At 47.1% G+C, this 13666-nt stretch overlaps 1 protein-coding gene across 1 annotated transcript in view; it reads right to left on the bottom strand.

The window, feature by feature from the left end:
- The window catches only part of LOC121589924 (cell death protein hid), a 54185-nt gene extending 51598 nt beyond the window's left edge, over window positions 1–2587 (bottom strand). The window contains exon 1 of the mRNA XM_041909194.1: window positions 1117–2587. Coding sequence (XP_041765128.1) covers window positions 1117–1618 — 502 coding nt within the window. The 5' untranslated portion in view covers window positions 1619–2587. The remainder of the gene's footprint in view (window positions 1–1116) is intronic.
- Between the last annotated feature and the right edge of the window lie 11079 nt (window positions 2588–13666).

Raw genomic sequence — 13666 nt, 5'->3', positions numbered from 1 at the left:
TAAAACTGATTACGTTAGCAAGAGACCGGGGGACGACGGAATAACACTGTCACCCAAAATTACCATCACTCATACAAGCGTTTATAGTAGGCAGAACCTTGTGTGACGCTACACGTCTGCACTGAACGACAAATACATCAGGCACGCGCTGAAAGGAAGCCAATCAGTCATAAAGCGACCCACATACCGGAACTACTACATGATACGTTGCGTGTTTGGATAGCATATTTAGTGTAACGCAAAATATGATTAATTCGATTTCAATGGGGAAATGCATTCCTTCCTTTCCAGGGACGGTTTGTACGTCCCGCTTCGTAATTGAGAAAAAAGTGCAGGTATGGAAATCAGCTCTCGTAAAAAAACGTTTTTCGAAGGCTCGATTGTGTAATGAGCGTCGTGGTACGCTTGTAAGTGATTAGATGTGTGGCCCACCGCTGTGGGTTTAATTATAATTACTGATTGATTACTGGACATTCAAACGAAACGGTAATTTATGCTTCCAAATTGAACTTCCATGTAGACCTTTGATAGGATGTCGCAAAAAAAAATGCTCCAATACCATTGTTTTAGGTACATGAATATTCCATTTTGAGCTCGTTTGATGTTTGATTTGATTGATTGAACATAATCGCCGGTCAAAGGTTCTACTGATTCTTAGATGATGTGTATCCATGCTCTATTACGCAGTATATCTGCTCATTGTCATAATGAGTACAACATCTTGGATCTTACATCCAGAGTGACACGAGACTCAACTCGACCATCTCTTATCAAAAGTTGTGGTCAGGCTCTAAGATGAACTCAAAGTAGAACATCTTCGTAGAACTCAATCCAAAAGTCTGTACTCTCAGATAAACTCTGAGCGACTCAAAGAGTGAAGCAGATCGTGGGATCAATTATCGCTACAGCAGCCTTAACCGCTTCATCATCTCTAAAGTATCCATACAATCGCTATTGATTCTGCGCAGACAACGAATCCTCATGCTGCGTGTTAAACGCCGTTTTTTGCGCCTTTCGTTCCAAGCTATTTGAACGATTTGCTACGCACCACGCGCGAGTTCGCGGTGGCAACAGTAACACAGAGAGCGAGATTGAGTACAACAACCGGACACTTACCTCCAAGCGAACAGCGATAGATGGCCTCGTACAGGGCCTGCACCAGCTGCTCGTTCACCGGTGGAATCTGCGGTGTCTGGACGGTGGTGGCGAACCCGCTCGGCGGCGGTGTCATCGGCAGCATCAGATGCGGATCCACCGGCACGGCGACCGACGACCCGGGTGGTGCGGCCATCAGCGTGCTGTGCGGGCCCTGGTACGCCTGGTAGTGCTGCTGCAGCTGCTGGTGGTGGTGGTGCAGCTGCTGCAGATGGTACTGCTGGGGCGAGGTGGGTACGGGCATTGGGATCGGAGCGGACGGTGGATGCCCGAGCGGACCGGCCGGATTGGCCGGATGGCTCGCCCCACTGCCCGAGCCGTTCGGGAGGGCGGGAGTGCTGGGAGCGGTACCGCCAGCAGCCGCGTTCGAGTTGGAAGACACGTTGTTGGCGGGCGGACCCGCGCCAGACGAGGACGATCCTCCGCCTGGGCCGGGTTCGGGTAGCGAAAATGGTTTGGCCATCACAAAACCAAACTATCACACAAACGCACACAAGCAGAAATGCTCCTGAGATTTTGTTTACGGTTTTGTCGTCTGCCTCGCCCTGCGCTGTCTACAATCACTTAAACGTTACGTGTGAACACACTGTTTGGAACACTTTGGTCACTTTGGTGCAATGGGCAGTGTAAGAATGGGCAAGTGCACAGGTGCGCTCTTTCAGTACTGATCAGTACACGGGTTACACGAACACAAACACACACACACACACACACTGGTATCAATCGGGACTCTCGAGAAAGATCGACAAAATGATCATCTTCATCGGTAGCGGGCCGGTCTCGGGAAAGGGCTTATCCGCACACACGCCTCGATGCGCCCTGCAAGCCACTTTCAATTGCTGTCAATTGTTGCTATTGCACACATGCACTGCGCGACTGTTGCACCCGCTTAAATTGATGTTTATTAGTGGGCCGTGCGTTTCCGAGCGCTGATGCAATGCACGATTAACACTTTTTTCCCTGGCGCGGCCCTGTGAAAGGTGTCGGAGGGTCAGATTTTCGTCTTCACTTGCATATAAACTCGCACGCACACACACTTTGCACACTCGCGTCACACCCTTTCTAGCTGTCGCAAGGATTGTTTACGTTCGTTTGTTCGATGATCGTTCTGGGGTTGATTCGTAGGATCGTGATTTTTTTTTTTGGGAGCTTCTCCGCAAATTCACACTCGACGCGTTTTTCGCACAATCTTTCTGGAAGACGTTTCGAACACGGTCTGGCCGATCCCACCGCTTGGAAGGCACTACTGCGGGGCTACACAACACACACGCGCGTAACGACGCTCTCGCTTGGGTCGCGGCGGAACACGACGATGCGTTCACTATGTGTGTGCCGAGTCCTCCTTTAGCTGCCTGCAGGTAGGTGCGCTGGTGTGTCTCTCCGACTGGTGCGTCCGACGCGCTGTGCAACTCCTATACAAATGCTCTCCACTGGCACTGCACAGGGCGCTGCTGCTGCTCACTTGCCTTTCCGAGCGATCACGGGCGAGGGAGAAGCGAACAACAGGAATAAAAAGAAACAAGAAACACACACGCAGGCAAGAACGCAACAAAAAAACAACACACACTCGAAGCCTGTCCCTACCGATGGCGTGAGCGTGTGTGTGTGTGGGAGACGGAGAGATAAAAAACCGAACGATAGAACGCGAGCGCTCGCTCTCCTCCTGCCCCGCTCTTTTAGCCCTTTTGCTGTTCTGGGCTGCACCGCACACACCGACAAGATAACGCTCGTACGATCGAGCGTGTGTGAGCGAGCACGCACAACAACAATTCGTAAGCGAGTGCGGGAGTGAGCGAAAGCAAGCTGCTGTACCCGTGTTTGCCTTTCCTCTCGCTCTCGCTCTCGTTCTGTGGCTTGCGTTTCGCTTCATCTCACGGTAGCGCACTCACGGTACAAGCAAAAACCTGATCTTGCAGCGCTTACAGGAGAGCACACGCCAGTTGTCTTACATTGGAATAATTTATAAAATATTTACAGTAAATTGACCCGGAAATTGAGCGTACAGTATGATCGATCATATGAAAAGTCTCATAATTTTTTTATAATCTCCCAAAAAATCACAACATTTCTATATCAAAAATAGCAAAAGCTACGCACATCACTGTACCTACCACCACTCTCACACACTATCCTGCAGCGATCATACTCAGTGTAAATCTAATTCCGCCTGCTCTCACGTCTCGTGTATGTGTGCGCGAGTAAAACGCATCCACCAGCTCGCTGCCTGCGATGACGGATAACAAAGAAACGATGACGTACGGGACGACGCGCTGAGAGTTGTGTGAGATCCTACTCGATCGACTCACAACCGCACGAGTGAGTCGTTTCTTCACACTCTCACATAGCGGGCAAATCACGGCGGTGCAATTTGCGTATCATTTGTTGTTTGTTTTTTATCTACTCTTCGTATTGTGAGCCTCTATCCACTCGCGTTACAAACACAGACGGGGAGAGTGTGTGAGTGTGCGCGAATGTTCTTGTGTGTGCGAAACCTCCACACCCTTCCACCGAGGTGGAGCAGCGTAAACATCCCCAACGGAGGGATGGATGATGCAATGCGAACCATTCCTGTCGCTACACGATTACGCGAGCCCTGGCAGGATCGATGCGGAGGCTTGTCCAGCCACTCCAACGGAGGGCAAAGTGTTTACGTTTCAGCGGGCAAGATAAGAACCACGGGAAGAAACAAACAGATATAGGGCTTTTAAAGCGTTCTTTAAGTAACCATTTTTATTCACCCAGTTCAGGGGTCAAACTAACGAATCGTTTAACCACACCCGATGATCCTGTCCGATAAGGGGTTTTGGAGCTGGAGCTTGGAGGTACTCTCCGAGCCAATAAAACGTTAATGGACGGTGAAGAGTTGTTAAAGACTCGGCCCAGAAATGGTAGCTCGAATAACAAACGGAAAAACCATAAACGCATAGGGCATCATTTACTGCAGCAGGAAGAAACATAATCCTATTAGCATCGGGTGCTGTGGGTATTAACGATTGAAAAATAATATTTCTAATGTCGCGATCGTAAAGCGATGCAGCGGGAGATGTTGGCGGGAATTCTTTCCCGAAGCCCGAGGAAGGTGCTGAAGATCGGTATCAGTAAATATGATCTTGCCTGACGTATCGTTTCGTAAGGAAAATACTTTTAATGAGAGATATTTCGCTGGCTAGAATAAGTGAAGAACGAAACCGAAAAAGGATGTGTAATAAATTATTACACTGCGAGTGCGAGCAGGTAATGTTTCTTATCCTGTCCGTCAGTTAATGTCAAACATTATGAAACGTAATGTACCTATAAACACATCCTCATCCTTCCCAAAGCCAAAAAAAAACAAAACAAAAACAATCATCTTTTGATATATGACAAAAGAAGGCTTCTGCGGACAGTTTGAGCGGTGCTAAATTTATTCCCATTACATCACACACAACGCAAACGATAAAGCGCATAATTTTTGTGCCCCATCCGGGCAAACGCAACGGAAGAATCGCTCGGCAGCGCGTGCATTACATTCTTGCTGCGATGTGCAAAAATAATCTTCACCATTTTGCACCAGGCTTAGGAGCAGAGCGCAAAGTTCTAATTTTCCCGATGACAACAATCCCGGCATGTACGGTGTACTTTCTCTCTGCATCTGTTCAGGGCGGCCCCTTGTTCACTTGTCCCTTTTTGACAAATAAAACACAGCAAAGCGACAGGAGACGAACCTGCCGTGCCGCGCACGAATCAACACTGTTGGTGGATATTTATATTTACACGCCGCAACGGTGCCATAATTCCAGGTCAGCAGCAGCGATCCCGCTGGGGTCGCCCTGATCGCCCCCAGAAGATCCGCGATCCTCCAAAGCAGCGAATCATAATATTTACAAAATGAGCCGAGCGCGCGAAAGAAGTGCGTATTTTCAGGGATAAAAATAGACCCAGGAACCGAGAAATGTGCAAGCATGGAAAGGGGGCAAACAGAAGGAGAATTGAAGGGGGAAAAAAACGCAACAAGAACAGCAAACAGGAATCGTTTCGAGCAAAGACAGATTCATTTTCCCTCGCTGCTTAGAGCGCACCCAACGGTGTAGGGGTGTTAAAAAGGAGATGTGAGGGATAGGCTTCTTTTTTTTTGCTTCTCTCCTTGGCTCTTCATTTATTTCACCCCAGAAACGGGATGGTTCCTTTTCATTTTTTTTTTTTTTTTGCTCGCTCGGTGATGCGCTCGACGAACAACGGGCTCACATGATGTGGCATCATGTGCCCATCAAACCGCCGGGTCCGGGTCCGGGTTATGCACACACGTGCAGCAAAACTGTACGGTGCACTCTTTTTCCGCCGCTGGAAGCGTACGGCGAACGGGCTGTGCGTGTGTCGAGGGCAACCGAGAGAGAGAGAGAGAGAAAAGAAGAAAACGAAAAACTCCTTGCCCAACCTCCGACGGAAGACGGAAGACGCAACGCACGGGACGAGACGAAGATAAATGGATAAAAAGGGCAAAGAAAACAAGGCGCAGAAGCACGGGCGGGAAAGGAGGGTGAAGGGACAGGGTCCATCTTGAGGGAGAGGTTCATCACCAACCAACAAAAAAAGGAGCAATAGACCTCGAGAAGAAGAAAACAAAAAAAGGCTGTCGATGAGGGAGCGAGCGAGAGGAACACAATCCACACAAACACACCAAAGATACGTCGAGTTTTCCATCGTTTTCGATGATTTCGATCGTTTTGCTTAAAAACCCCCTGATCGCGATCGTGTGTGTGTGTGTGAACGGTCTGTTCATGCAACCTCGGACGGTGAAGGGTGAAGGTACAGGAGTAGCCGGGCCTGTTGAAGAGGGGAATCGTAAAAAGGGAACGATTTTGGGGTACCTTGAGCTCAGCTCACCCTAAGCTCTCCCCACTTTTTCCCAACAGGTTGTCCACCGCTCGGTGTCCTTTCTCGCTCGCGAACGGCTCACCAAAGAAAGAGGTTTATTGTGCGGGATGGTTGTGGACAGAGGTTTGTGTTTCACAATTTCCCCCAATCCGTGCCCCGTTTTCTCTCGTTTTCGGTGCCTTGCAACGCGCTGGACGATGCACTTTGCAAAGCGAATTCGCTGCAACGGCTGACCAGAACGCGTCCAATTTGCCCTCAAAAAACCCCCCTCCTCCCCCCCTCCCCCTTCGGATGGTGGTTTAATGCAATGTATGCAGGTTTGTTGTTTTTTGCGAGCTTCATTTTTATCTCTTTCCCTGTCTCTGTCTCCCTTTTACGATCCTTTGCGTTCGATCTTATGCATTTAATTTTTTGCTTTTTGTGCAAGTTTCGCTTCCTTGCCTTCCACATTGGTTTGCATGTGTTTTATATTGCTTTGCGCCTTGCTTTGCCTCTTTCGGTTCTTTCCATATTAATTCCTATTTCCTCGTTTCCGTTTCATCTTCTCTAAAAGAAACAGCACAAACGTTCGGGCGATTTGGCACTCACAGCGACGAACTTTTCGTGTGGGTTATTCCTGTTGCTGTGCCCGCGTGGATTTTGTTGTTCGTGTTTGATCGCTTCGCTAGCGATCCTTGCAGTCCGCAGGACGGCAAAGCAATTTAGAACTTCGTTTGTTGTGTATTCTTTTTGCTGATGCGTACATCTTTTTTTTTTTCTCGTTCTCTTGTTGGTTCTCTTTCATCTTCTTCTGCCTGCCAATGCTTACTTCCGTTCACTTGATCGAGAGGATCGATCGCCGTCGATCGAGAGGCTTTATTTGCAAAAGTGAAGAGCACTTCACGAAGGAAAGAAAAAAAAAGGTCTACCAGAAGCTTCGCAGCAGAAGAAAGGATCTGTAAAAACCGAAATGCAAGGCAATGAACGTGGGCGAAAAATCGGTAGTTCGTTTGCGAAAGATTTGGAGAGGATGCATCATAAAACAGAACAGTCCAAAACTTGCAAACACAGCACAGGCAGCATCAATGCTGCGGGAACGAAGACCATATTGTATGGTTCGTCTCGTGCAAAGACCTTCTTTTTCTCTCTCAATTCGGACGCGTTTTCTTCCCCTCGGCCCCTCTCTCTTTCGCCCCCTCAACTGGCCACTGCAGGACGGAAATTCGATCCGATTTATGATAATTTAAATGACAGTCCCGTCAAATGGTAACCATATGTGTATGGCTTTTTTTTTGCTTCCTTACTGTCCCGAATCGTTGCCCAGATGATGGACCGTTCCGACTGCACCGAGCGGCACCATGCACATTGGCCAACTCGGGCTCAGTGCAAGTAAAACCAACAACAACAAAAAACCCCACAATAACCGCAATGAAAGTGACGTATTAGCGCCATGTCGTTCGCATCAGTGAAGGATCGGATTCGCGATCCTCCTCCATGCTGACGATGCTGGCATTTGAGCGCGCGCGTGTGTGTGTGTGTGAGCATGTTTGGGTTGTGCTTCTGTGCGGAAGATCACTTTCAAAACCAGTCCACCAGCACCGACAGCCTCCCTTCCCGGTCCAGTGGGAGAAGCGCATGAGCTATCGTTATGATGATGCCGGGTGAATGATTGCTCGGCAGCAAGTGCGTAACATTTCGCTTGAGGTTGGTCGGCGTCTCGTGGCGTTCGGTGGGCAGGAAGGCAATAATTCAGCCGAAAATCTGAACCGTCAAGGCGGGAGGGCTTGGGCTACGCTTCTTGGGAGGTGCCGACAACATTAAACAAATCATCGCTTCATCGGCCGCAGTGGTGCGCGGCGCGTAGTTTGGTAGCGTTTTGGGGTTTGCCGGTTCGATTTCAATATTAGCGGATACACTGGGCGGGCATCTAGTGTGTGTGTGTGTGTGGGGTAGTGAGATGGAGCAAGGGAAAAAGTATTTATAAAACATTGGCTCTGAAAAGGTCTATTTATTTTGTGAAGTTAATGAGACTGAAAATGCGTAAGCAAATAAAGTGATATCTTTAGCTGTTTCCAGTTCCAAGAACAAAATAACAAATATCTTCTAATGAATATATTGAAAGGTGCAGACATGAATAGTTTGATGCGCGTTCGAAATGTCTCGCATAAAGGGTAAGTTCTCAGGCAGTTAGAAATAATAACAGTAAGAATCTGCATCTTCAAACCCTTCCTCAACAATATAGCGAGATTATAAAGGGGTTACGAAAAAAGGGGAGGCCGCAAAATTAGGTTACGCTGATGAATTGTGCACCGAACTCTCCGAATATCTCCGATCGTGCTGTTGCATTTTTCGTTTTCCCTTCGAAATCATCCCGAGAAACGTATACCCATTCCGCTTTCCAGCAAAATCGTTCTTTGTCCCTTGATGCAGCTCTGGTGATGGACGGGCGGCTAATTTTATGATGCAGTGCAGCGCATACACCACAGTCTGCAGGTGGCCCTGCGATTTGGAAATGTGCATTTTTATTAATGTAGCGATCCGGGGTTGAGTGTTCGCTGTATCGAATTACAACGCACGGGTTTGCATGGGTGAAGAAATGTTCGCCCTCGCATAAAGTGGGACACAGTACGGAATCACACGGAAAGAGAGATGCCTGATAGGCTGGAATACCAGAATTGCACAGAAAGATTAGGATTATGGGAGCAAAAACTTTAATGCGTGTTAGAAACATTCGCTTGATCATGCGCTTGTTGCGTGAGTGTAAGGGTATTGTTTTTATCACATTATCACGTTCTCTAGACACTGGATTTTCTTCTTCTTCTTTGGCTCAACAACCGATGCCGGTCAAGGCCTGCCAACCCACTTGTGGGGTTGGCTTTCAGTGACTTATTGATTTCCCCCCATAGTAGGATAGTCAGTCCTACGTATGGCGGCACGGTCTATTTGGGGCTTGAACCCATGACGGGCATGTTGTTAAGTCGTACGAGTTGACGACTGTACCATGAGACCGGCTTGGACGACTGTACCATGACACTGGATTTTCACACACACAAAAATTGATATTGCTTATCAACATGATTTCTCTTTTTGATAACAACAAGCTTGTGCTTGACGGCTCGTTGTTATGACACCATGTTTTTTAAAACACTTTCAAAAAAACAGACAAATTAATGCGTAATTGCTTTGTAATCGTCAGTGATTCTCCCAAAACCGCAGCCCATCCAAATGGTACAAAGACAACAAAAAACCCCAATCCACGGACAAAGATCTGACAAACAGTCGGCAGGAACTTCCTCGTACAGCTGCGTTTGGCTGCCGCGTCTGATGATGATCGCGTCGGCAGAGATCGTTATCGTTTCGAGGTCAGTCTGTCGAGCGTATAATGAACTGCGGTTAACAGAAACCCCGGCCACCACCGATACACCCCCGAGAGGGTTGTGCTCTGAGTGGTGAAATGTGCTGTCATTCCTAGGGTTTAAGGTCAACCAGATAAGACGTGGCGATCGATTGAAGATTAGAAAGATCCGTCGCTCAAAATAGACCATATTCTTCGAGCCGTTTAAGTCCTTTCGAACAGTTCATTGCAGTGTAACCATCATGAATCAGTGCATTTAGTTGTCTACGTTACCGTATAAGCTCCAATTCGTCATCTGTCTGAGATTATTATTATCAAATCAACTGATTGCTCAAAAACAAACAAATCGTTCCGATCGCAAAACAACACGCCACCACTGTTGCTACACTTGTAGGAGTGTGAAATGAAGCACTTTTGCTGTTGCGGTTTACACCACCAGCTAGACGTGCTGGTAGACGCGCTTATCAGCGACTCAATCCACTTTCGTGACTACTCGGGGAATAGGGGTGAGGAAGGCCAGCGAAGAGTCTTGACACTCGTCACACTTCATTTGCGACGAGTAGCGGCGTAGTAATTAACATTCGCGTGAGCGAATTATGTACGTTTCTTCCGGGATTGAGTCCCCAGTGGCATCTTAAGCCTAGTTATTTCAAAGATTCGCCGACTGAGTTCTGTAAATTGTGGATTTTGTTTAAAGTGTTTATTAGTGCAGTAAAAACATCTTTGCCGAGGGGCCATACTGAAGCCGCATTTCACTTTCCCACGCTAGTTGACTGAGTCTGTAGTTGAGGTTGGAGGCAATGTCATCGTTATCAGTGTTTGCCAGTTCACCGGTTAGTTTGTGACAACAATGTGCGCAGTTTCATACGCTGCAGCTATTTTGCATGCAATGCATTATTGAGATTCGATAGATGGGAAAAGGGCAATACAGGGGAAGACCATATCGGGTGGTGAAGCGTGTGACAGATCAGATTGAGGAGCAATTTTAGACCTGCCCTACAACGACGTATATACGATGTGTGGAGGTAGTCTTGAATCACACTTTGAGTCATTTGGCAATTGAAATCGATTGTAAAAGAAAGTGTCGGCAATTAACGGGTTGAAGTGCTGATAACAAAGCCCTACTACATAGCGGTAGCTCATGCTATTAAGATGCTATACATACTTCAGGAGGGCAATTATGAAGGCCAGATATCTTAAACATTCATATTGAGCAGTAAAACCACTCAGTTCCAGGTGTTCACAGAAAAAAAAGAGCCGGTCTAGATCTCAAAGAGACAGTAATTGAATTGAATTGATATGTTTGAATAAAAAAGAAAATAGATATTCTTTTGTTTAACACATGAGACAACTTGTATGAACACACTTTCCTCAGCATGACACAAAATCATGTCTTGTGGTTGAAAGAGCTGAAGCAAAAACTAGAACAAAAGTGAATCATGCTTTGTGCGACACAAATTTGTGGTTTCGTTGTTTTCCGTCCCTCTGAGCTACTTTCTCTGTTTTATTTTTCTTATCTTCTGCCTGCAACGTGTCTGTTCCCAATTGATACGGTGCTGACCAGAATGACCTAAACCTTAAAACAATAGCCGATGCAGTTGCGGAGTGACCGTCACTCAACGTTATTTATTTGTTTCCTCCTATTTTAACGCTTAAAGGTACGGCTTAACACCAACGCAGGGCACTCATTGCACAAGCCGTAAGAGAATGATGCCTGCAAAGTAAACTATTAGACAAGGTTTGTTGCATAATGATCTCGGTTTTGTTCCTTCTGTGCTACCTCTCTTGTGCTTTTGAGCTGTCAGGAAGGAAGTCATACTGTGCGGAGTCGAACGGAGAGCCCCGGCATTCGATACCCACTGTGCAATTATGATGATAATGTGACTAAAACCAACCGAAAGCAGAATAGGAAGAAAATCAAATCGAATCGAGAAAAGAGGGAGCCAGTAAACATGGATGAAAGGTCCGGACAAATGGATTTATCAAAGTGCCCTCTACGCGACGGGTACGATGACAAACTCCGACCGAGGAGTAAGCGAGAGCGACAACTGAATACAAACCGCCAGGCGCAGTGGCCTGAAACGAGATAGCACGAAAACAATCTCTCCCACAAACACATGCACACACCGGGAGCGCATCTACGAAGGGCGTAACTAAAAAGAACGGACGGACCAAGATATCAAACGAGAACAGCGTGTGGAACCCTTGTTCGGGGACGGGTTTTGGAAAATTGGACCCTAAGTAAGCGTTGCATGCATAAATCAAGACACCCATCGGGGGCGAGCGAGACGGCACGATCGCAAACGCAAACAAATCATCCACCTTTCTTCCCTATCATCGGTCTCCCCAACCCAAACGATCGGCCGGGCTCGTACACCGATCGAAGCCCTCCGATCCGACCTAATTGTTCATCCGGCGCGGACCTTCCACTACTGCAAGCAAACCCTCGGGCACGGCAATTACAACGCTCCGGCTCGAAGGACCAAACACTGTTACGGAGCGATGAGCTGAGGTTGTACGGACCGATGCCCCGTCCAGAAGGGGAGCTTTTACATTTGATGACAAAAAAAAAACAACGTGTCGTGAAACGCCCAGACACTGCCCAGACAACGTTAGAACGTAGGATTCGTAGGGTATCTGACGCTCTGGAGGAGAGCTGGAGTTCCCGCGGGATCAGTGCACTCGAGCAGACGACGCTTTCATATCGACAAATGCAGACGAAGGCAGACCGAAGGCGATCGAGTGCAAGAGAGGGCAAGAAAGGAGGATCTCTTTTCAATAACCTATCATCTTCAGTCAGGCAACAACCTCCATTCGGGGTCTTCCGCTGGCAGAGATGAGTGAGTGTGGAGTGTGGTGTTTGATACAGCCAGGGATTAATGCTGAAGCAGGACCTCAAAGCTGAGATCGAACGAAAGGGAGCGAGAGAGAAAAAACAGCAGAATCAACATAATAAAGAACGAAAGAGACAACGGGACCCATCCGAGCCACAAAACCAGTTCTGGGAACGCTCGATGTCTCGATGTTTTTAGTGCAACAACCTGCAACAAACTGCGCAGAAGGAGGGAAAGAAAAATATAGAACACATAGGAAAGGAGGCGGATAATACAGGCGCGTTTGTTGTTGGGATGGGATTCAAACGCTTGGGAAAAAAGGGAGCCGGGACCATCGGATGCATATCCGAGTGCGTCGGTCGGTGCCGTACCGCCCGGCCAGGATCTGTGAAAGCCCGGGAGTGTACGCGTTAAGCCCGCTAAAGCGCTAATTGTGATCCACGCGGGCAATCGAGCGAGAAGCGGTCGCGGTAGCTATGACCTTTAAGGGTTAAACTTTAATGCGAGCTAATCGGCTTCGAAATTTGGGAACGGAAGAGCTTTAGGCGGACCAAACGTTGGTTGGTTCCATTGGCATCCCTTCCGTATTAATTGGTGAGAAATTGTGTTGTGTTAAATGCAGCCGTGCATGTTGTTTAAAGGTATTTTGTTTTCCAAACCCCTTTCTGCCAGTCATCGGAGGTGTGCGATGTGGGATTGGGAGAGAATAATAAGGGCTTAAATCCACTTCACAGCACAAAGATGTAATGATTATTGAAAAATTGTCTTTTTTCAGACTGTTATCTTTGTTTGAATTTCTGTTCCAGATCTTCAAGAGGCAATCGATTGATAGCTTTGGCTCCCGCGGTGTTTTTGATATTCGCCTCGATAGTCTCTTTAGTGGCTGCGTGTATCTGTGACTCATGCCAAGGGCGATGACCGACATTCAGTGTGGAGTATGGAGTGTAAAATATTGTTTTAATCGTACTCTGCATATTCCCTCTTAGTGTTAATTCATTATTACACCACTTACCTTCACACCTTTTCCGTTGACCTGTTGAACTCAACAGGTCGTGATCGATTGTGATAACCAAACAACCACACATTTCGAGCTATTTTTTTTTTTCGATTTTATTTGTTAACATACGTTTTCAATCAGTTTGATTATTTGATTCCAGTGGCACACTGCAAACATGTGACTCATCTTCAAGTAAAAACGGTGATTAATACCAGCACAACGTACACTTATCACACCTTAGCGTCCTAACTTTTTGTCTTCCTGTTTTTAAATAAACAATAAAAAAAAATCCAGGCTCTACATAACAACCTACAATTGTGGTTGGAGAGAAGAAGTATACAGAGCGGGGTAGAAATTGGAGTTTTAAAAATATTATTCTCATAAGTTCTGTCTTGTCTTGACGTAGTACGTTCCTCGTCATCGCATTATTATCCTCCCCCCCATGTCTGGTGTCGATGCTTTTCGTTTTGATGTTTGCTTAAACCTAACCTT

The sequence above is a fragment of the Anopheles merus genome, chromosome 2R (assembly GCF_017562075.2).
Source record: "Anopheles merus strain MAF chromosome 2R, AmerM5.1, whole genome shotgun sequence".
NCBI classification, from domain to species: Eukaryota; Metazoa; Arthropoda; class Insecta; order Diptera; family Culicidae; genus Anopheles; species Anopheles merus.
This window is presented reverse-complemented; position numbering and strand designations above follow the sequence as displayed.